This window comes from Rhamphochromis longiceps, linkage group LG11 (genome assembly GCF_057381845.1).
Source record: "Rhamphochromis longiceps isolate RC_006_pf linkage group LG11, R_longiceps_female_GT1.1, whole genome shotgun sequence".
Classification (NCBI taxonomy): Eukaryota; Metazoa; Chordata; class Actinopteri; order Cichliformes; family Cichlidae; genus Rhamphochromis; species Rhamphochromis longiceps.
This window is the reverse complement of record NC_140567.1, coordinates 30597250-30621939: the sequence shown is the minus strand read 5'-3', so window position 1 is coordinate 30621939 and position 24690 is coordinate 30597250. Positions and strand designations below refer to the sequence as shown.

The 24690-nt window shown below is 38.2% G+C and overlaps 1 protein-coding gene across 1 annotated transcript in view; it reads right to left on the bottom strand.

The window, feature by feature from the left end:
* Window positions 1–24690, bottom strand: part of LOC146659523 (neural-cadherin) — a 139923-nt gene that overhangs the window by 79464 nt on the left and 35769 nt on the right. Inside the window, exon 2 of the mRNA XM_085423617.1 lies at window positions 3617–3805. Coding sequence (XP_085279743.1) covers window positions 3617–3805 — 189 coding nt within the window. The remainder of the gene's footprint in view (window positions 1–3616; window positions 3806–24690) is intronic.

Below are 24690 nucleotides of genomic sequence, written 5' to 3'. Positions count from 1 at the left end.
CTTATTATGTCACTTGCTCCTCATACTTCCATCTTTGTAACATTAATATATAAAGACATTAATGTCTGTCTGTCACAACCAATAGTACTCCCATCTTTATTCACACCTTGGTTATGTCCTACATGGCTTCCTGTATATCTCTTTCTCTCATATCCATCCATAACTTTCAACTGGTCCAGAAGTAGTCACAGAAGTTTCTCCATTTATCACATCACATCTGTTGTTCAGCAGCTTCACTAGCTCCCAGTTAAATATCGTATTGATCTTAAGATTCTGCTCCTCACCTTAAAGGCAATCCATAACCTCCCTCTGCAGTACCTCTCTGAACTACTGCACGTTACACACCCATTCACATCCTCAGGGTTTCTTCTTCTCTTCTTCTTACTATGCCTTATGCCTGTTTGACTACCAAACAGTTGCTTCAGTTCCTCTGTTCCTCACCTCTGGAATTGCCTCCCATGAAACATCTGTAACACTGATTCTCTCCACTTTCAATTCCCATCTCATAATGCACCTCTTTAAACTGTCATACTCACTCTGCTGGTCTTCCACCTGTCATATGAATCCTCTGTTCTTAATTACTTTATATATTTTAAGCTTGTTTTACTGACTTGATTGATATTTTCTTGGTTCATTCTTGCACTTTTTTAAAACTCTTTTGTGTAAGGTTTTGAAAGGTACCCATTACAAAATGTGTTTTTATTATTGTTATTATTGTTAAAAACTAAGATAGGCAAAGTAAGGTACCACTCACAAAGGCCTAGACAACATCCGCGACCCCTAGACAACTGCTAGTTACTAAAAAAAGATTTGTATTCCCCAATTGGTTGGCAAGTGGTTGGTGGCCGAGGGAAAGTGGTTACAAAGAGGAAACCCATCCTGCCTGCTGCAGCCATCCATAGTTTGCATGGAAGATGTGTCTTGTCTGCATAAACGTGCTAACTAACCACAGAGCAATAGTGAAACTTGAAAAAAAGTGTGACACAGGCACACAACGAAACAAAGAGGCAAAGGCTGTATATCATGTCATGAATAGAAAGAAGATGAAAGGTTAGAATGGGCGGATAAAAAAAGACATGAAGGGCAGAGAAGAATCCCCAGCTGTTGACTGGAGGGTTTTGAACCAGCAGCTGCATCCAACCTGTCAATCATCTTCTCTTGTTTTGACTGCTGAAGGGAGATTTTTCTGACACTTGTTTGTCAAAGTCTCACTAAATGAGTTGTGGTTTGCTTCTAAAGCAGCGGTCTCCAACCTTTTTTGCGCCACAGACCGGTTTATGCCCGACAATATTTTTACAGACCGGCCTTTAAGGTGTCGCGGATAAATACAACAAAATAAAACTAGTACCGGTACCGAAAAAAGAAGATTTATTAATAACACACGTGAAAAGACCCAGGAAAACCGAGTAAACGATAAAAACGATAACAAAATAACGCTGAAAACCGATAAAAACCCTGAAAACCATACATTTCACACCTGAGCCTCAACTCTCACGGCCCGGTACCAAACGACTCACAGACCGGTACCGGTCCGAGGCCCGGGGGTTGGGGACCGCTGTTCTAAAGCTCCTACAGATTGCCTTTATTGTCTCACTTTCATAATAATCTCTTTTGAATTGAAATTAAAACTGACTTAAAGTAGGTTTCGTTCAGAGACAAGAAGATGCATATTGGTTTCTTGCCCCTGATTGGCATAGCATGAAGACTAGGCAAGAGGCCAGGGAACCAGCTGGCAAACCTGTCCAAAAACTGAATAACAGCACCTCTAAAAGCTCACTGACTCATGCTTTATAACTGCATTCAGTGACCTAAAATATCCAATGACCTGTCCAATTGTTCTGGACAGACATGTAATATATGGTAGTTGTTACTATAGGAAGAAATATATTTTACTGTGGAATAACACTACTATGATTTTGTGAAACTTCTGAAAATAAAAACTGATATCTGTCAACCTCATCTACAGCTAGAGACTGCTATAGATTCTTAAGTTGTCACTTTACAATGGAACCATTAAAATTTGAGATTTTTATTCCAAATAAGTAGGATTCATGGTACTGCATTTGAGCCCCCTTGTGTAGGTATTTGACTATGCAGAGTGAAAGATTTTGGGTATACGGATGTGCTTGCGTGCACTTCAAAAAAACAGAAAACCCCAACAACAATGCTGAATGCTGACTGGTTGAAAGTTGGTCCTAAACAGGAAAGGGAGAGACAGCTGAATTTATCAGCAACATAAAGAACACAGAAAGTGGTTGAAGTGGAAATTATTTTTGAAAGTTTCACTTTATAACTTAGGTCTTCTCCTTGGTTGTTTGGAGGACCTACTAAATATAAAAAACATATTTTAAAAAATCTTGATGGTGACGCCTGACAGGAACTGGATCAGAAGATTTTACATATCAAATACAAACACAAAGGGTTACAAGTTTACAGTTTTATAAGAGTAGCATTCCTGATGATTAGATTGTCTTATTCATTTAATTTTTATAAAATCTAAGTTTAAATTAAAGTGAGTCTTGCAACTTGGTGTTGTTTTAAGTCTATAAAAACATGGCAGAAGGGAATGACAGTGATTTATTTCAGTTTTCTAAGAATATGTTGAGTATATTGAAGAATAACAGAAGATTTTGTAGATATAAAAAAAGAACCATTTGTTTCAACTTTTATTTTTTTAATAGTACAGTGATGTCAGTGAGTGCACACTGTTTTTAAAAAGACCCACAGAAACTGAAACTTTCAACTCATTTTTAAGCCACTAAAACAAAAACTGCAAATTTAGGATGCTGTAACTGATTAAAATAACATTAATGCCCCTAATTGGCTTCACTCACTCTACATGAATATATTTTCACATTGGCATGATGTTAAAAAAACATTTTTAATATAAATTATTGGATTATTCATTCGTACACATGTAGTCACATTACGCCAAGGGGAAGTAAGAAGCTTTTAATAAGAAAGCATTAGAAATTAGCTCTCAAAATATCTCCCCTTTACTTTCCTCCCCCATTTTTCTTCACTTAAAAAAAAAAAAAAATCCACAGCCACCGGCGCCCATCCGCCCACCCTCTGACTCTCCCACTCGCTGCCTCTCCAGAGACTTCCCTATTATTCCTGAATCTGGGAGCTTTCTTTGCCCCAGGGAGCGATTAACAGCGCAGCTCCATCCCGTTCTTGAGCATTTCTTTCTCCCTCTTCCATTTGATGGTAATTGAAATTCAACAAGTCAAATTTTTATCTATAAATCACTCTTTTGAAAAAAACAGGTTTGTCACACAGAGCCTGGCAGAGCTGCAGCGGACCTAATTACAGATACGAGCGGGAGATAAGAGCAGGAACAAACACATGACAGGTTTTTAGAAAAACTGACTGAAAAAAGATGGAGGTTTGACTGTGGTAGGTAAAAAACACCCCAAAACAATGAAAAAAATACAATGAGTCGGGCGAGTGTTGATATTATAAAAGACGTGTTAATGCATTTGAAATGTATCTTTCATCTTTGAAGGGTTCTTAACATCTTAATAGCTCATTTTCAGCATATACAGTATACAGAAAATATTTATATAGTCATTATGCACAATACAGCAATTTAAATAAGATTTTAACCACTCACCCTCAAGTAGGAAGAACTGAGCTCGTCCTAGTGTCCCATCTCGTTGTCGTGCTGACAGTCGATACACTACAGAGCCTGGTGTTGCATCAGGACCAATAGCAGCCAGGTAAGGTGAGGGAAACATCGCCCACTGCAGGTCAGCCTGACTGGGCATGCTCAGAGTTAACCTGCACAGGTACCAGTCATCACCTGGATAAGAGAGTAAACAAATATGACATTACTACATGTAACTGATTTGAAAAAATCCTGTTACTCAAGAATCCAAGATAGCTCTGAATAGCTACCATACAGTGATTAGGATTATGTAGCTGTCCTTCTGAAAGGAATGGTTGCATTTAGCCAACTTATTACTCCCCCATGTACCTGCTCCACTCTCACTTGAAAATAGTTCAATTGTTATAACACCATTAAGTTTGTGAATGTTACTTCTCTCGCAAAATCAAGAAGGAGGTGAAACTTAAAATATAAGAGAATGGTTCTTGCTGGTATTTAAACTAATCTGTTTATTTATGTATTGTTAAATAACCCTATTCAAAACTACCTTTCACCCAATGACGGCTGGGATAGGTTCAAGCCCCTCATGACCCTGAACTGGATAAGAGGAAGAAAATGGGTGGGATGGATAAATGAATGGATGGAAAGAAGCCCTTTTCAACTGAATACTAATCTTTATTGAGCCCAGGAAAATTCATAACATTTCTATAACCAAAAAAGATAAATGTTTGAAAAATGTCCTCAGAAGACAACAGAATCTGATTTAGTTACTTGGCCAGTACTGTATATACATATGGTTTATAGTTTTGTTATGGCTTCTTATCCAGTATTAGTATTGGATAGTATTAGTATTAATTCAATGATGCAGTTCAATGTTGAAAAATAACCTCTTTTATTTAGCCTTTGGTTTTAACCAACTGAAATATCTGACTGTTGAGCTACTAAGGTGACCAGTCAGTTTCTATATGTGTCTCTCAACCTGTTTTCCAGACACAGGACATCAAATAACTGCATATAAAATAATAATTATCCACAAAAAAATGGACTGTAGTGTCCATGAAATGGCTTTGTATTAAGAGTATGCAGTATGTATTTACAAGATTACAAATCTAAAATCAACATTGTTAGTAACACATTAGCCATAAAACTGCTAAACATCTGGTTTTAAATCATGTCTATGTAAAATATGTCATAGAAATGCATTTGCTTTTAGAAATAATGACTCTTTGTACTATAATATACAGTAACAGTCAAAAGTTTCAATTGATAGTGATTTAATAGATGATTTCTGTGCATCAGTGTTTTTATATGTTTTTATTTAAATGTTACCTAACAGTCCCTGTGTTTTGGTGGTTGGCTGAGTGCTTCAACTGCATGGCTGCTATTGTTGTCTCAGCTTTGAAGTGACGAAGCTTGTTAGCTAAGCCAGCTGCACTCGTTCAGACAGTGGTTCAGCCAATGGGGACAAGGTGACATCTCTCAACTTTTGTCATTTTTTCCTCATCTCTCATCATCACCTTGCTGCTCCAGAAGAGAACAGTGAAGGAGTGACAGGGAGGAAGAGAGAGAAGGAAGCAGTTCCTCCAAAATAAAACAACAGAACTTTCACAAGATCACAAAGACACACAGCAGGAGCTCCCATTCTCCCAGTCAAAAATACACACACGCACGCACGCGCATGTTTTTTCTGCATCCAAAAGTCAACTCTCTTTATATATTTTGTTGTGTCGTCTGGTTCTGAGGAGGCATTTGTTTGGTTTGAAGGTGCTTTGGCGCTAGCTGTTGTTTTGGCTCTTGTGTCGTTTTGCAACAGCAAAGGAGACAACAGCCTGAACAAGCGAGGAAACTTCACTTCAGAGAGACCAAAAAACGAAAAAAAAAAAGAGATGAGGAGGTGGCAGAAGAGGAGGTGGAGGAGGGAAGGAGGTGAAGACACAATGGTGTCTACCTTTGTTTCTGTCTTCTCTGAAGGTCTGTCAACAAACTGAACATGAGAGGGAAAAGGAAAAAGAGGAGGACAGGAAAAAGGAGGCAAATGAGACAGGGACATAAAGGGAGACAAAGAAGTAATAATAGAAAAAGCAACAGGAAAACAGGAGAAATGAACAATGGGGTGAAGCCAAAATGGGGGAAAATAAGGCATAAAATGCAAAAAAATTAGAATAAAGAAGGAATATGGTGAGCATAGATGCAGAATGAAGAAAAAAACAATGAGGAAAAAGAAAATGTGCTCCATCTTAGAGTTACCCATCAAATTCAAGTACACAAACACATACTATTACACTCAGTGTGACGGGCACTGTCAGGGGATCCCATTATCTCTGAATCTGCATCACCAAGAAATGTCCACAAATCAACAATATCCTCTATGTATTTAACTCTGTGGTTTGTGAATCACATATTTTTAGCTTCAGTAATCCATTATTAGTTACCTGTATGTGGAAAAATAACACTAACAGAAAGCTGTTGTTTCTGTAATGATTAATATTAATTCTGTATATGCCAAAGAAAAATTAATGTCCTTTCAGAAAAGAACAACTTAATCTGAAAATAAAAATATATCCTATTCCAGGCCAAAGCATGCTGTGACTATGATAAACACCCATAAATAAAGTGAGAAAATGAGCAAAACGCTAACTAAAAAAAGTTAAGGAGATGAGGGTGAGGCGATAATGAGGACGGAATCTTCCAGCTTAGCGCTCCACTGTCCTCTCCCGCGTTAGCCGGCCTTGAGTTTTTAGTCAATGCATAAAATCCAGAATAATCAAATCTATTTCTGTCTGTTGTTTTACATATGCTGTGCTGTGGGCCGTGCATGAAAGCCAAATGAAGTCTGTCCTATTATTATGATAAGCATCAACACGTTCAGATGCAGTGCCAGCGGTCAGCACATGTGTCAGCCTGGGCGAAAACTATAAAGCCAACCTTACTGTATGGAAATACAACTGCAAGGGGGAGCGAAGTGGACACAATGCCTCCTTTGTACCTCCAGGCTGATAAAAGCTCACTGACACTAGAATAATGGCATTTGATATATGATATAATACGTAGTCTCTGCAGGGTCACACTGCAGCTTGTTTATCTGCATTAGTGAGTGGAACACAAACCGCAGCCCCTCCTACATAAGTAACACTTTTTATTGGAAAATTTTAAAAAGTACATTTTGTATATTATTTAGGAGTCTACACAGATAAAGCAAATAAAGAGCTTACTGAACACTATGGGCATTAGAGAATGTCCCTGTTAGATTAAAAGAGTTTTGCATTATGCGCACAGTGTAATATATTTTGATGTTAGCCCAATCAGTGAAAACAAAGGGTCTCCAAACATCTTTGCTGCACACAAAGAACAGTGGACGAATCATCTGTCCAGCAGCCAAGACTATTACAGAATGTCATGACAAGGAGCTTAATAAGAGCTGGAAAATACTGCCAGAGACAAGAGGCAGGAGATGAGAATGTGGGACAAACAGAAAGAATTAGCTAAAGTGCTTCTGAGGGAATATATGCACGTGGAATACACGGCAGGCTTTCATAAAAACATGGTTTTGTAGATTCGACCTCGACAGCTGTTAAACCGGTATTTCATCTCAACATACATCCTAAAATGTAAAATCTTAATGTAGTTTTAAAAATGTGACTTAAAAATGTTGGACTGCCTTATTATTAACAAGTTGGAGTGTGTGATGATTCAGTGACTGCAAACTGTACTTATCACAGTTCAGTTCCTCAGAGGATGGTCTGTCTTTCAAAATGTTATTTCTATTACAATGTTTCAGAGGGAAACACATTTGTGACCACATTATATTTGGCATAGACGATGGGTTGTATATGTGGCATATCACATGTCATTTCTTACATACATAAAGTATGTCTACTTTATGAGGCAGTACAGTGTTATTAAACTTTTTAGTCATTCTTTAGAGGTGCTCATAGCATTGGCTTAGGTTCGGGTGAAAGTTTTGGTTTGTTTTAATGAAATACGAGTTCCCTTTAATTACACTTTCTAATAAATATTTATACAGTAACACAGACAGGAATCAGCATGTGATACCAGCCTCTGGTATGACGGTCTAGCTCTTTGTATCCCCTCCATCTACCCCAACTATCTCCTGATATCTGCTGATTCTGATGCAGTTCATAATTATTGTGCTTTATTCATTATAAAATACTTCATATAGTACTGGGACCGGTCCACATCACACTGAAAGGAGTTACTTGGCCACAGAAACCTATACAGTGAGACTAATTAGGTTAGTTTGGAAGTTTGGAACTCTTATTGAGCCAGCAGAGCATTTTTAATGCATTAAGCACCTCAGCTCTCAGTGACCCTGCCTCTAACTTTCTGTTGTCTGCCACTTCATGACTGAGTTGCTGTGGCTCCTAAACACTTTCACTTTCCAATGAATGCACTTAGAGTTGATATTGAAATGTCTAGAAAAGAAGAACACACAAACTACAAACTGATTTGTTGCCACATTTGATTCTTATTGCAGTACAACCTAGACAATCAGTGAGCTCTTTAAGTGTTTGCAAAGGCAGACTGCATTGCTAGATGCTTGATTTTATACACTTTGTCAATGAGACTGAAAACATCTAATGAGAGGTATGGCCCAATTCTTTTTTTACATATAACATTTAATATACTGACCAATTACACTTCACCTAAATGTAATGGGAAAAACACTTCAATCATGTAAAACAAACAAACAAATGAACAAACATTCAAAAATCCCTTTAATTTAATTTCGTTCTAGCACCATCCTCAGGACAAACCAGTAGCAAAATGGCATCTGTGTTGTTTTATGCTGCAGTGTAGCCATGAGCTACAATTGCAACAATCCAATTAACTCATATTTTTTTTTTACACTAAACTGTGGTTCTAAAAGAAAAGTATTCAGGAAATGTTGCAACAACTTGCTCTGCCAAACTATAGCAATGAGTTTAGTAAAGTGGAGAACTCGCTTATATAGCTTTAGTCCAGCCTTGCTAGCACCCAAATGTGCTGAACAGCTCCTTGATGCGAATCACTGAACTCGAGAAGTCAACGAACACAAGCATGCATGCAAGCATGCATATAAATATGCAGAGGAATGTCCGGCTCAGGGCAGGAGTGGGCCTGAAGCAAAGAAGAGGAGTGGAAAATGAGGACGAGTTAAGAACCTGAACACTGAGCAGTCATTCAGTGTTCACAACTGTTCATTTTCACAAAGGAATAGATGTGTTCTTTTCCTTAAACATGTCAAAGTAAGAAAGTAAAGTTATGTTGCTTCCTTTAAGATTGCTTTTCTGTTATGCCAGTTACTGTGACATAACAAAAGGCCATTTCAGATTATTTTAGGTTTTCTCGACTGTCTAACCTGTTAAGAACACATGAAGAAATGTTATGTTCTGCTAAGCGTTTCATCCATGACTTATTTTATTCCTCTGCTTCTACCCATAACCCCCTGTGTTTTGGGGTAATTCCTCATCACTGGTTAAATTAAATTTTCATGTGCAATGAACTGCACCACAGTTTTTGTGTTAGAGGACTCAGTGAATTACTTTACAGAGCAGTGGTCTGATATGATAAACTGTATATCTTAAGAACACGCTGCAGGCTCTCATTGATGGACAGTCAAGTGAAGAAATTCAGGACAGTTTAACTGATCTTACCTTCACAAACAAATTAATCAAAATTATATTATTATGTGATATGTTGTTCTATGAGGTCTCAGAAAAATTACATTTCAACTTGTAGTTCTGACCATTGGTCATTGGCCACTGAGCTTTTAGATCTTGGAATGACAGACTGTAATAGATCTAAAGTACTTACTATTGTAGGTCAAACGCAGAGGGGGCCACTGCTGTAAACATTGGGTTTTTTTTGGTTTCTGATCAATTTTAATTTGTAAACTATCTATTGTTCTAGGTTAACTAGTAAGCAGCTATTCTTGCTTAATTATCTAGTGAAAATAATGCAAAATAAATGTTGCCTTGGAACCATTTCTAGTCCTTGAGCTCTCACTGTAACGCCATTGCATATCTAAAGCTCATACCCAAACCATACCTTTCAGTTTCTTTGTTTACTCCACGCTTTCAGCTACCTGGGGAAAAGTTACCAGTTGCTATTCCCAGGGCAAATGGTTCAACCAAGACAGTGTGAATCCTAAGTGAAAGAACTCCTTTTTCCAAGGACATTTTGCAGCCAGTAGCTGGCAGATTTACATAATGAAAACAAGACGGGTTGGAAACCAGACTAAATGCAAATGGTGTCACTATTCAGCAGCATTCACAATATTCAATAGATATTAAATTCATAAAGATAAGTAAAAGCCACAAGCTTCTGTGACACTTTAATATTTTAAAGTGTTGGGAGAAGTGGCGACTGACAAATACAAATAAGCCTCGGCCATCAGTTGTTTGCAAAAACGATGAGGTATCCCATGATAGCGCACACACACGCACATACACATAAATGTTTTCTAAGCAAGTAAGTAAAAAACAGTATAGTACAACAGTCTTGTCATACCATGGGTCCCAGCTGGACTTCACCACTGAGAAAACTAATGTTTGGAGAAGAAATACTGCTCGTTTTTCATCTCTTTGTCTAAAATTCCCAGTCTTCTATCCTCAGACTGTCAACTCTACTGTGTCTGTCATTTACATCTCAGTCCCTGCTGAACTCCTTTCAGACTGTTATGTTGGTGTTAGTTTAATGTAGCCTGCACATTTGCCACAACATATCCCATCTTCAATCCTATATTGAAAGTGATCCTTTCAGGAAAAAAGGTGACAAATCAAAGGAAAACATGGAGCCCTGACTGCTTCAGTAGGGGGCTCAGATGGCTTTGTTATTCTGTTTTGGGGAATTCTGCAGGCATCATTTGGATCTTCTAAAAGGAAACTGTTACTACATACACACTACACACTTAATGAAGAAACACTGCTTGATATCATCTTTATCACACGATGAAACATATCCATCCATATCTATCCAGACAGGCGTGGTCTCCTCCAGGATGACAGTGCCCCGATCCATAATGGCACCAGGGATAACTTAATGATCTGATGAAAATGTGTTTTTCCCAGTCAACAGGTTTCAGTTTAACATCTGAGACATTTTGGATTGACGTGTTAAACGGTGCTCTCGATCACCATTATCAAAAGACGAAATGAGGACAAATCTTTTGGAAGAATGGAAGATGTTTAATTTGTCACTTCCCTGTATATAACACACGTTGGAAGAGGCCCGAGCTCTTTGTTTCTGTTCTGTTTGTGTGTGCTGACTGTACTTGTCCCCTGCTTATCTGATAAATCGGTTTGGCTGCTGCAATGGCCTAATTTCCTGGCAGAGATCAATAAAGTTTCATAAAGCTCTCAGCGGTTCAAAATCCCTCACCGTCTGTTGTGTTGAACACTGACTGTCCTAAACTAGTCAAACAGGAAGTGTTGAGAATGACATGTCTTTTATACAGCCGGATAAATAGTCCCAGTGAAGTGCAGCTAAGTCCATCTTAAGCCGCCACTTACTCATTTGAATCTCAATGCAGAGCGTGTCATGGCTTGTTATGCAAAATGAGGCTAAAAAGAGAAAGGGAATTGTGCTTTGTTTACACCAAACTCCATTCTGCTGTCTTTTAATTTAAATTCATTTATTTGTTTGGGGAGGGGATTTGTTTGTATGACACACAGCGTACCGGGATCAGAACAGGATGCAACCGAATCGAGAGGACAGAGGCACAATGAGAAGAGCTATTTTCTGTCTTTTCCCTCTGAGTCTCTAAGTTGAATGGCAGCTGATGCATTTAGCGTGAAGCTGAGCTGTGGCAGCCAACCAACGGCGCTTCAGAAATAGCTGTTGCTGGTGCTCGCAAGAGCTTCAATTAGAAGAGGGCTGGAAAACAAGATGCGGGGGGATTAAATTAAAATGTGGTCGCGCCCACAGGTTGTCACACAGCCGATGATGAAAGGTGATTAAAGTGAAAGATGTGTTTATGTATAAAAAGCTTTTAACAAACCTGTTTGTCACAACCTGCTACGCAGAGCAGCAGGAGAAACAAACTCAGATACAAAAACAGGCAAGAAAGATTAAAGATGAGAAGAAAAGTGCAGAGATGTCAAATACAAGGAAAGACAAAACAAGCAGACGCAGATTCAGGCAACTCACCGACCCCCGGATAACCTCCCATCGCATTTAAGTTTTTTTGTGATGCTTCAAAAGATTAATGTAGGAAAAACCAAAGACGTTTGCTATAGAGAAAATCCCCAAAGAATGAAAAAAATACAGCATATTCTCAGAATCAACAGCACAAATGTATATAAAAGACTAATGTTGTGCTGTCACATCCTTTCAATAAAGCTTTTTGGTGTACAAAGTCAATGTAAGGAGAAGAACAGGCTGAATAGAAAAAGAACTTGGCCTAACTCAAGGGCAAATGCCACTCTAATAAAGTTAAAGATAAAAGATAAAATAAGCACTATTTAGAAGGAGCTGACAGTTCTGTAGAAAACAGTCCCATCATTATTTGTTTTCTTTTTTTTTTAAGGATTATTATCATACTAGTTTGAAAATAAAGAAGAAAGCTGATAAGCCCCAGAGTAAAACCTCTCTGCAGACCTTTTGATCCCTTTTATCCCTGATGTGTGTGTAGCAGGTAGGTTTAGACTCACAAACTGACACATCTGTATTGGGATTGCTGCAGTGTGTTATGCTACTTTGCGCCACACATATATGCACGTCTTTCTGTCTCTATGAGGACCTTTGTTGACATAATGTATTCCAGAGCCCCTTACTGTAACCTTCTCTATCATATCTAAACATCCATCCTCAGCCCACCCACAACACACAGACTTAAGTCCCTACAACTTATGTGCAAAACCATAACTCATGTGCACATGACTGCCATAGCGCAGGTGTTTACATGTATGTATGTGGTTGCATGTGTACGTGGGTGTGATTGACGTAGTGGGATGCGTCTCCGTGGTGACTCGCTGGAAGCAGGTGTTCTCATGGGACTGGTTGCTGGGACAACACGTTAAGTTTCTATCACATGTGAAAGCACTCTGGCTTTGTGACACCACCTGTGTCCGTGTATGTGTGTGTGTGTGTGTCAAGGTATTTAATATATCTGAGGAATTTGAAGGGCTTGAGTATATTTTGGATGATGAATAGTTACTGTTTGCAATTTAATGTGACTCAGTATATTCATATTTTTGATTTGTATTTTTTCATTAGTAGTAAGATTTATAGTGAAACTGAAAAAGCTGTGTAATTGAATGTATACATCTTTGTATATGTCTATCTACATAAACTACATTAATTAGCTCTTTGCATCTATAGGACATAAAATATTAAGGATATTTTAAAAGTACTTGGCATTTGACCTAAACTGAGAATAGATTTTTGTTGCTATGATAGCAAAATATTTATTGTATATATGTTGCACGTGATTTTTTAAAGAATTCTAAAGAAGCAGAGAATCCTTTAAACCTCTGGTAGATGTAATTTCCATCACCACCAACACTCTTGGTTATTACTACAGACAGCTATTATATTGACAGCATAATACAACACATGATGGAGAGTCATGTGTTGTATTACTGTATGCGCATTTCTGAACTCAAAATGCAGACTCAAATACGAGTTACTCAGATTACTCCAAAAAAATTACAAATAGCAGGGGAAGTAAATGGGAAGTGTGGCATGATGTGACAAAGAACAATGGAAAACTGAGGCATATGGGAAATACCAGGGTAAAGAGAGACAACATCAAGAAGATGGGAAAGGGGAAGCAAAATTGGAAACAGGACACAAAAGACAGAAGCTACAAATTAATAGTAAAGAAAGTAATAAAATGAGGGAATACCTAAAACTACATCTGTAAATTACAAAAAAAGGTTTGACTTAGATGAATGAAGAAACCATGAGAACAGAATCATGGGAAATAGAATAAGATAAAAACTAGAATTCAAACTCAAATGATATGAAGAAAGATCATGCTATCCAGAAAACATATAAAAATAAACAGAACTGAAACATTGAACTTGCTATTGTACTACTGGTTTGTATCAGTACATGATTGTCTGCAAAATCTATACCATTTGGTATCATACATAACACAGTGTCATGGATCGTGTTAACTGGTCAAGTAATTTGCTAAGCTAGTCTAGCATTTTAACCAAGGACTTACTAGTAGTAAGATTAGGCCTCAGTAACACAGCCCTAGAGACTGCTTAGCAACAACCCTCGCAACCTCCGGTAGTCACTAGAGAAAAATGTCTATTCCTTGACTGGTTTGCGAGATGTTGCTGGCTGTTGCTAGCTGAAACTGCTTATAAAGAGGGTGTTTCTGATTTTCTAAATGTAAGAAAAAGTCAGGCTAAATTGTTAGCAGCAGTCAGGGAGCAGATCTGTGATGATTTCCTGAATGTAACACTAGAAGACAAATAACAGTGTTATCAGCAAGGTGGTGGAACCTCCAAAGCATCTTCAACCCCAGGTACCCCCGCCAACATGATGAAAAAATCCACTATAAAAGCTGCTAGATTTCAAATAAGCAAAGAAGAAATATAATGTGTGAAAAGCGAAGCAAACGATGCATGAAGAAATTTGAATCTGGCTTCTCCTTCCACAGTTGAACCAAAGTGAAAGTTAAAACATCACTGAACAAACCCTCCTCTGTTTGTGAACCCGGCTCTCCATCTGGTCCCTAGGAGCCAGCGGACAGAGGCCTGCTGAATCCTAATTAACCACCTTATAGACTGGCCTACTTTACCTCTGCACACACACATATACACAGAAAGCTAAAGTCCTGCAGGCACACAGTTAATTAAGCCCCATTTTTCACTGCTGATGAAGAGAGAGAGGGATAAAAGGGAGCGAGGGTGGAACGATGGAGAGAAGACAGAGAGAGAATCCGTGTTTAGAGCTAAGATAACAAGGCAGATAATGATGAAAATAACAGATGACAAGAAAATAAAAAATCAATGCATAAAACTGCCTGTTTGGAGGAGCAGAATACAAAAAAAATGAAGCAATGTAACAGTAAACAAAGCTATTATAACTGGATTGACATTTAAGAAAAAGAATTAGTGAAGCAAATCAGGAAAACATTGAAAGGATAAAAAAAACAAATTTAAAGCTTTCACAAAAGCTTTCATATTTCATTTTCATTAAAAAAAAATCAAGCTGAACTCTCTCCATCACTTTTCCCATTTTATTTTTGAAAACAACTTCAGGTTTTGTGGGCTTATCTCACCAGTTGAAAGTGAAATGACCAAAGGCAGATTTTATTAATTTGTTACTCAGTGGGAGGTGACACATAAATCAGAGGTAGATGTGAAGGTAAGATAAAACAACTTGATATTAATGGTTACCCTGTGCACAACAGCTAATATACGTATATAAAACAAATGTTTTTACATTTGCTGTTGCTTTTAGTTGCAGAAATGTAACTCTTACACCCTACACTACACCCTCTTCTCATGCCTCGCATAGTCATTTTAATTGATTATGTTTTACACATTGAGTTTAGCCACGGGATTAGTTTAAAAGCAGTGATCTAAAATGTGCTTCTGAATAAGATGTAGTTCCTTTAGTTTATTGTGCTGAAGATGTTCCCATTCAGTTATTAGAATATAGACTCTCACATGTTAAAGTCAACTGTTTTGGTAGTAATGTGGTTGCACATTTCTACTCACTAATGTCCCTACAGATGTTGCTAAAATGTTAATAAGTACTTAATAAGTAAGTCTTTAGGTCTTTAGGAAATTTATAATTGCGGGTACAGCACTTAACACAGAGTAAGAGTGCATTTTCCACAAATGGACGTGTAGGTCTGTTTTATGTTTATGATCACTATTGTCATGCGATGGGGACTACAGACTGGCAGTGGTTTGTAGGAGGAACCGGGACAACATGAAAACTCAATTAAGGTTTCATTCTGTGGTCAGGGCAGAGGGGCTGAAAGAATGAAGGAGACAGAAGATGCAAATAATGGATGGAATGATGGGAAAATGGAAATTGAAGAGAAGAGAGATATCCATAATAGGGTGAACACTGCAGGACAACACTAAGTTCTGACTGAACCATTTGCATACTTGAAGTGCATCACTCTACAAAAAAAAAAAAAAATTAAATTATTATTAAATTAAAATTAAGTGGAAAATATTCAAGACAATTGCCAGTCTCCCAGGAGTGGATATTCCAGAAAATTCACCCCCAAATGTTAAGCTCAGTGGTAAAGAGTGAGTATTCTAGGCTTGTTTTAGAGTCACGGGACCTGGACACACTGCAGTCATTGAGTCAACCATGACCTCCTCTGTATATCAAAATATACTAGAGTCAAATGTGAGGCTATCTATCAAACAGATGAAGCTTGGCTAAAATCACACAAGTACAGCAGCAACAGAAAGGCTGAAAAACAAAAGAATGAAGGTTTCACAATTGTTGAAACAAAGTTCAGAGCTCAAACTGACTGAAATGCTGTGGAAGAACCTAGGGAGCGATACATAAACAAATCCCTACAAACTTAAATGACAGTGGGCCAAAATATGACTGCTGCTACTGCTGTGAGACAATAGAGCAAAGGGGGGCAGGAGAATGGCAATAGAGTGTATAACACTATCTAAGCTGTACTATCAACTATAAATAAAGAAAATAAATAAGTAGAATACAGTGCACATGAGTTTTACAACTAACAATTCCTTCACACCAAAGTCTTACCACTTAACTTTAAAGTTATTTCTGCCTGGTTTCAAATATTACAAAGACCAATTTCACTGAATCATAAATCAAGTGGTATCTTTAGTTTTCAAATATATTTTTAAAGGATAAATTTTGTCCATTACCATCTTTTCTGACTAATTACTATGCTTCACTACTTGGAAAAGATATTCATGTAAATAACAAACCCTAATATGCTTGTGTGCATGTGTATACTAAAGTCTAGCTGCTGCAATACCACAAACTGGAGAACTAGAGATAAATAAAATGGATCAGATGAGACATAAGAGTGACATAAATTAAATATGGCTGCTGTGTCCATAAAGCAAATGATGACATCATTGCATCAGCCACTGTTGTTCAGTTCACAGCGAACTGAGGCAGAAACTAAGCGGCGCTTCGCTCGGTTGGCAGGAAAGATCCCCGTTTCCCACAGAGGGAAATATATAGCCCTAGGGGGTCCCCTGTGCTCAAGAGCCTCAATGCCCACCCAACCCTAGGTTCAATCCATAGAGACAAACAGTGGATCCATGGGCCTGATTTCTATTGACACAACTGCAGAGAGGATCAATGACACAGGAGGGTAAAAAGGGGGGGGGATAACGAAGAAAAAGACTGGAGGAGACATACATCAAAGGAAAGACAGAAAAGAAAAATGTCAAAAAAGATGAGAAAGAGGGAAAAAAAGAAGAGGAAAACACCACCGCCAGCTAAAATCAAACAGTGAAATATCTAATGGAAAATTCAGTCCACTTAATTCCTCTATCTGATCTTCCCTCATGATTGGCTGGATGAAACAGTTATGGGGAGTGGGGCAACTGAACGGGTCAAACAGGATTTACCGATAACTCAGAGCGTTTGTTTTAATCTGCTTGGAGGCACAGACAGGTGGAGCTTGGCTATATACCCTCAAAAAATAAAAAGAGGAGAGTTCCAGCAATCAGAGGAATGCATTTGGTGTGTGTGTATGTGTGTAAGAGAGAGACGGTCAGATTGGTTCTGCAAGAGTTACACCAGAAGATGAAAAGATGACAAGAGAGGGTGAAAACATGAAAGGATGGGTAAGAAGTGCTGAAAGGAAAAGAAAAAAAAATCTAACATCTTAGTGTGTAAATCTGTTAAAATCAAGAAAACCTCGGAAAAAGGAAGGAGGGAGAAGAGAAAGTAAAGACAATAAAAAGACAATGAAAGGGTAAAAAATAGAGAAAAGACAGACAGCAGTGAAAACTAAAAAAAAAAAGGCTAAAAAGATACTAGAACTGAACAAATCTTGGCGTGGAAATGATCATCTATCCTTTTTATTAACTGTTTAACCAACCCTGCCAAGACACGAAATTACAAAACAAACAAACAAACTTCCAAATTCCAGAATAGACCACAGCAGACATTCCCAGATTCGGCTAAACAGCTAATTGGAGCAGGATAAGACACAAATGCCGAGACAACAGACAACCCCATTAAGATGGGACCAAATCAGAATACACTGAACCAGGCTAAACTTCTGTGGATACAAATTTTATATTATGTCTATTTGTTTTAACAACACCGAAAAAGGTTAAAAGATTGCTAGTTTTTTCTGGACGTTTTGTGGAGATGGTAAGGTTTTGACTTTGGAGGGATTTATGACAGATTTGCACTCAGTCCAAAATCCAGGATCTGTTTCCAGTTATTTCTGCAGATTTCTGCAACCAATAAATATGTTACTTTCTATACAACAATCTATGATGTTTTATGCAAACCACTGAGTGTGACACCCTAAGACTGAAAATGTCCACTGTTACCACCATATTTTAACATCATGTCATCCTCCACATTTCTGCTTCAGACATCAGACTTCTGCCATGATTGAGAAAAACACCATATGAATCAAATTTTCATTTAATGGCATTATTTTGTCACAAGGAAAGATACTCCAGGCATTAAAACAAGGTTCCCTGAAGAGCAAGAAAAAACATATTAAAGATAACTATGTTTTTTTGTTTTGCTTTGTTTTTCTGAACAACAAATTCCAGCAAAGTCAACTTTCCAATCACGTTCTATTTCTCTAATGTCAGAGTTCTTTTTATGAGTAGCAGAAGAAATGATTTAGTAGCGACTGAGCCTTTTAAGACAAATGTTTCAGCAATTTGTACAGTGGGAGGGTTTTAGATTCAACAAAGGTCAAGCAAAGTTTTTTAAATAATTTTTTAGAGTTTGTTATGTCAATTTTAGCAGCCTTTATGATTGATAGGCATGTTGAGGACCTGTTTTCAGGTCTCAGGCTAAGTTTTGTTAGGGCCCGTGGCCAGGGGGTAGCAGGTTGTGAGATATTTCATAGACTTAAGTTGTGTCTGTGGTAGATTTACTCAAGCTGTTCGGCATCTCTGACAGAGCGTTGTCACGCTGACTGACGAAGAAGAATCCAGTGTGATGTGAGAAATAGCGGCTGTCGTCTGAATTATGAATATCGGAGGACTTTTGTCAGCCATTAAAAAATAAAACTGTGAAAGTTTAATGCAGCACTTCATTGATTATTGATGGAGAAACTCCAACACTGACAACTGTGGGAATGTGAAGTATGTGGGTCTTCAGTTTTAAAACTATGTGGCCATGCCTCTGACTCGTGCATCCTCAGTATTAGTGCGTAGATAAAACATGCAAAAAATTACTTTAAATAAATTGTATATTAAAAAATATGTCACTCATCAGCTGGTAGAAGGTGTCTGCAGGTGGGCATAAATAGCAGCCACATAACCTTCAGGGACTTTATGGAGTGCAGCTGTGGAGCCACCGGCTGTACATCTGGGTAACAGTGTGTACTTTAGTGCATTTGTTTGTGCTTTTATGTGTTTTGTGTATTTGTGTCATCTCAAATCTCTCTGTGACAAACCCTCTGCAGTTCTGATGGAGTGTGAGTGTGTGTCTCATGTTTGAGCTTTCAACTCATGATGGGATTTCCTCACTGTGACTCAGATGTGTGTCTGTGTGTGTGTCTGCTTGTTTGTGTAAATCTGTTATCTCTCACCATCATATGGAAAGAATAAAAATAATCAACAATAGAAGAAAGCTCCAGTAGGAGTATGCGCGTGTGTCGTTTGCCTAATCAACTGCACTTTTGTTCTTTTGCATGCTTATTCATGTATATGTGTGCAGTTGTTGATTTTTATGCAGTGTTGCTGTTTGATGTCTCTAATGTGTAACTAATTTGTATCTTTCACAAACTGTTTTGATATTATCAAACTTTTTTCCAGGGGAAACCTTTACCAAATCTTAACCCGATCACTCCAGTTTGAATACAGTTTAGTTAAGATTATAGCGTTGAGTAAAATTGTAGGTTTATTGTCTTCTCTGTAAAGTTTTAGGCTGAGTGCTTCCGAAGTATTACGTTGATGTAATGTGCCTAAAAGTATTATTCTGACTTTATTGGTAACAGCTGCATGTAAATGCAGTCATGCAACCGAGCAGGGGTTATGGTCCTGCCACAAATTTAGTAGTGAACATATGGTATAGCTAGCTTTATGTGTTTGTTCTTTTCTGTGTCAACAGCACTGGTGCATGAAGCCAGTGTTGTTCCAGTAATAGGTGTAAGAACTGAGTGGCCTAAACAGAGCCCTGACCGATACCATTGCTAGGACCACTATTGTTCATTATTGATATCTGAAAGGAAAAAAGGGTTCAACAGTTGGTGGAAAGACTGAGAAGAAGAAAAGTGGAGTTTGTTAATTACACATTCGTGCCCATATCCATGCAGTTGTAGGGTCCACAAACATTACAGCTTGTGTATAGAGGCAATGGCTTGTAATGCACATCTACTGACAAAAGCCAAAAGTTTACTTATAATAAACCCCCAAAACAAGATGTTCTTGTCACCAAGCATTTCTTAACCAAACAACTAAAAAAAGGAGATCGAAACTAGGCTTGAGTGCCATAGTCCTCTTTAGATCACCATATGGTGCTGCTGACTTCTCCCTTATTTTACCCCAGAAAATGGATCTGTTTGTTGATGCCCATCCTGACATAGTTCTCCTATTTATTCAGGCTTAGGACCAACAATACAGGTAGACTGGTCTCTCAAACTCGGGACCTTCCATGTATAAGGCAAATACTACTACACCACAGAGACACTAACATCACAAAATTTTAAATCTCAACCCCCAACTGAGAAAACAAATAACAAACTTCAAGGCTGTTGGAGAATCCTATCGCTACTGAGACCTGTTGCAATTTTTAATGCAATTAACTATGATCAGCGCCAATTTAATTTGTTATTTCTTTAATGAAGCTACATCCTAACCAGTTTTCATGAAATTTAACATGGTAGTTTTTTAGAGATCTTGCTGATGGACAAAGAAAGCAAACTATACTAAAAAAAACCTACCTCCACTGGTCTTCAAAGTAGTGGAGTAGCAATGTAAATAATATAACTATACTGATATCCCAGTTTGAAAGGAGCAGATTCTCTTGTAATCAGTTTTTCATTTAAATTAGATTAAAATGCAACAGTCCATCTACTGCTGGTCCATTTTGTCAGGAGACACATGCATAGACATTGCTCACGGTTTCAAAACATAAAAGCACACACAAACCCACTTTATAACACAAAGACACACATGCACACACAACAACAAGGGTATTTTAAACTGAACAGAATTAAGCCACTTTCTTTCAGAGATAAACTCTAATGCACTTGTGATTATCTGCACACAAAGTGTTGAATTTCTATCTTTGCGAGGACCTTCACTCCCAGGCCCTTTACCCAACTATCTTAATAAAATGCATAGCCCCAACCCTAAAACTAAACTATACCTGAATCAGCACTTGAACCAAATCTTAAACCTCTGAACTCCTTTTGAAGATCACAGACTAACTGAAATATTCTTACCTTCCTAAAATGTCCTCACTCCCAAGGTCTATAACTATGGTCCTCACAAAGACAGGTAAACAAGTACAAACAAACACACACTCTTCTCTGCAAATCTGGTGACTCGGCCGGGTGATCAAAGGCTTAGATTTGCTCCATTGTGTGGATAAACATCCAGCTTTTGAGACACTCAGGAACACACTCATCCAACACAACTACACAGAATAACGGACACACATTCGGCCAATTTGGTCCAATCTTCCAAAGCCGCTACTTTGGCTAATTCACACAGACGAGGGCTGCTGAAATCTGTGAGACCAAAGCACTTTGTTACGGTGGTTGTGGACACCCTGCGGTGGTCCTCCTGAGCATTCTGCAGCCCTCAGATCAATATAAATCCATTGCAGGCAACTGTGCAGTTCACTGCTAACCTAATTGTAACACAGCAAAGCGATTGTGAAGCCTAAAAGTGGTGAAATCTGTTGAAATACACAGTGCAAAATGAGTGAGAAAAACCTGTGTAATGCATCAAAGGAGGTTAAAATATGTTGCAAATGACAACGGCACAATATCCTCTTGATATAATGCTTCCTTAGAGAGCGAGTATAGAAAGACCTAGTAACAAGGTTTTAATCTCTAAACTATGTGACTTTGTGTCCTTTTTGTCAACCCTGTTGAAACTATGGCTTCCTTTGCACCATCAGTGATTCTGTCAAAGTCAATTTTCCTTAGTAACTCTGCTATCTGCTTCATCACCTGCTCCACCCTGGGTTTACCTGCCAGTTAAGAGAGCTGGCAAAGATTTAGTTTTGCAGACAGTAGTGAAGGCTCAAAAATGAGAATTTTAATAGAACTGAAAACAAGATGCAGGAAGGTAAATCACTATGCAGAAACATGTAAAACCCCCAAAGGGGACCAAAATTGGGTGAACTAAGTTCATGTAAAAATGAAATGAAGTTCTTACCCACAAAGCTAAACTTTCTAAACAACCAACAAAATTGTGGTAAAACTGCAGTTCCTCTAACAGCCACTTTAGCCTGGCTGATTTAGACTTCTGCAGGAAATCTAAGTTGTAAATTGTGACTTAACTGGAAATCTTTTCTACGTCGTAACTTTCCAAGTAACCTGACGTGCACCTACTGAGAAATGTAACATGAGGTTGGCTCGACACAGTCTGCAAATAAGAATTGCACAGTATAACACAGTCAATTCCTCAGATTCCTGGAGACACATTGCTGAAACTATTGAAATGGACAAGATGAAATGTACGTCTGCAAAAAAAGACTGGCTGGCACTGCCTATAAAACATCAGGACATAGTAATTAATATGTAACCACACAGAAGCACAAATGTGGGCAACAGTGTTGGCCACTTACATAGGACTCTACAAAGGCTTCCTGCAGAAGTCTAAATCAGGCATTAATCCTCTTAGACTCTCACGGCAAGATGCTAAAACTGAAAAAGAACATTTATAGTCACGGTTTTTGGTTCTGCGAACAGATATTATATTAGAGTTATCAGTTGTAACCAGTAAAAAGAAAGACCATAGCAGCGAACACACAGGTATGAGATTGCCATCAATCCTCTATCCTCTCTAGGAAACAAAACAAATAAGTGTGATATATTTCTAGCAGCTCATTTTAAGGGAGCTTGTTCAGAGCGGATCATGCAAAAAGAAAAGAAAAAAAGAAGGCTAAGGTTTTTTCTCTTCCCAGCTGAGTTAAGAGAGATGGTGCAGGTCAGGTTAATTGTGTCGAAGTGTGATGGTTGATGAGGCTCTCAGAGTGGAGGGCCTGTTTGACTAATGAGAGCATCTGTCGAGGCACAGCAGCCTGCAGCACGTGAACACGCGCGCGCGCACACACACACACACACACACACACACACACACACACACACACACACACACACACACACACACACACACACACACACACACAAACACAGAGTGCTGGATGTCCCAGGAGAGAGGGAACTCTGTTCTCTCTTCACTCTCATCACAGTTTCTGTCATCTCCAATCTGCCTCCAATCCCATCTCTATGACAACGCTTCCCTTTTCCTCTACAACTGCTACAGTGACCCATGTAAGATCATCATCACCTCCCTGTGAGACTCTCATCCACCACATTGCTGCATGGGTCAAATGTCAGTGGTTGGTCAGGAAGAGAAACTCCAAATCAACAAGTTGTAATCTGTGGTGTTCAGTTCAGTGAATTAAAAGGTTCCTGAAGAGGATTATGTTGATACTTAACCATTTGGATTCTGAATATTCCATCAATTTTCCCAAACCAGACTTTAAAATGAGTTTACTTTTTTTTGTCTTTATCCCAAATCTGTACCAGCCAGCTCCAACATTTCACAGTGACTATGTGGGGCTCGCTCTTCAAGGAGAGCTCAATCATTAAATCAAACACAATATGTTGTGAGCACATGGAATATATGCAATAGGAAACATGTTTTGTCTGTATCAAAAATGCTTGTTTAATCAATGCTTGTTTAATCACAAAATACATTTCAGTGTCGTGACTGAAAAACTTTTGGTCTTTCCATAAACTCCCATTTAGCCGGAATCGTTAAAGGGAAGTTGAGACATAACTATATCATTTGAAATAATGTAATTAACTTTTACCACAAAATGGCAACTGCACATGTTTTATGAGCAAACTGTACTTATTTGAAATGTATATTGCATTTTTACAATTAATTGTTTTCAAATAGATTTTTTTTCCCTAGCAATATTTTTGCAGGGCAGCGCCCTAGCGCCCTCTATTGGTGAACCACCACTGGACGCATCAATTTGGCATTTGTTTTCTTTTTAGTGTTTACTATAATGGGCCGACCTGAAAGGTGGTTCTTATATTTACTCATAAATATCCACATGTAACCGTGTTATTAGACAAGGTTATTTCATATGACATATTTGATTTCATATACATCTTGGCTTAAATTATGTTGCATTGTTGTTGGTAATACTAAAGCAGCTTTGTTCTTAAACTGAAGTGAAAACGTTGAAAATGACCAAAATTGGAGTTATGAGGTTTTTCCACATGACAAACAGTGTTCTCATTATGTCTCACTTGATCTTTCTCTCTGCCCCTGTTGGACTGAAGAGCAGAGTGAAGATGACTCACATCAAAGAGACAGTCAAGAAAATGTTAACGGCTGACTCATCTTCACTGATGGCACACGTCAGCGTTTGTGTGTGTATGTGTTTGTAGGTAGTTACTGCTCGCTTGCTCTGGTGCGCTCACATCTACTCATGCATGTATAAAAACTTTGGGCTGATGCAGTACGGAGGATAGCTCAAAACATACCCATTTTTCTTTAAGAGTGATAGTAACCAATATGTAACAAACAATCAAGAACTGGCAATCGTCAAGGTTGTTAGGTTCAACGTGGGTATGCCTTGGACATATATAGGTCTAAGGCACATTTCATATTTCTGTGTCCATTTTTGTTTTCAAGGACAGATTGTCACAATCTATTCTTGACCAATTTATTGTTTTCTTTTTACTCATTTCAAACTCACGCCAT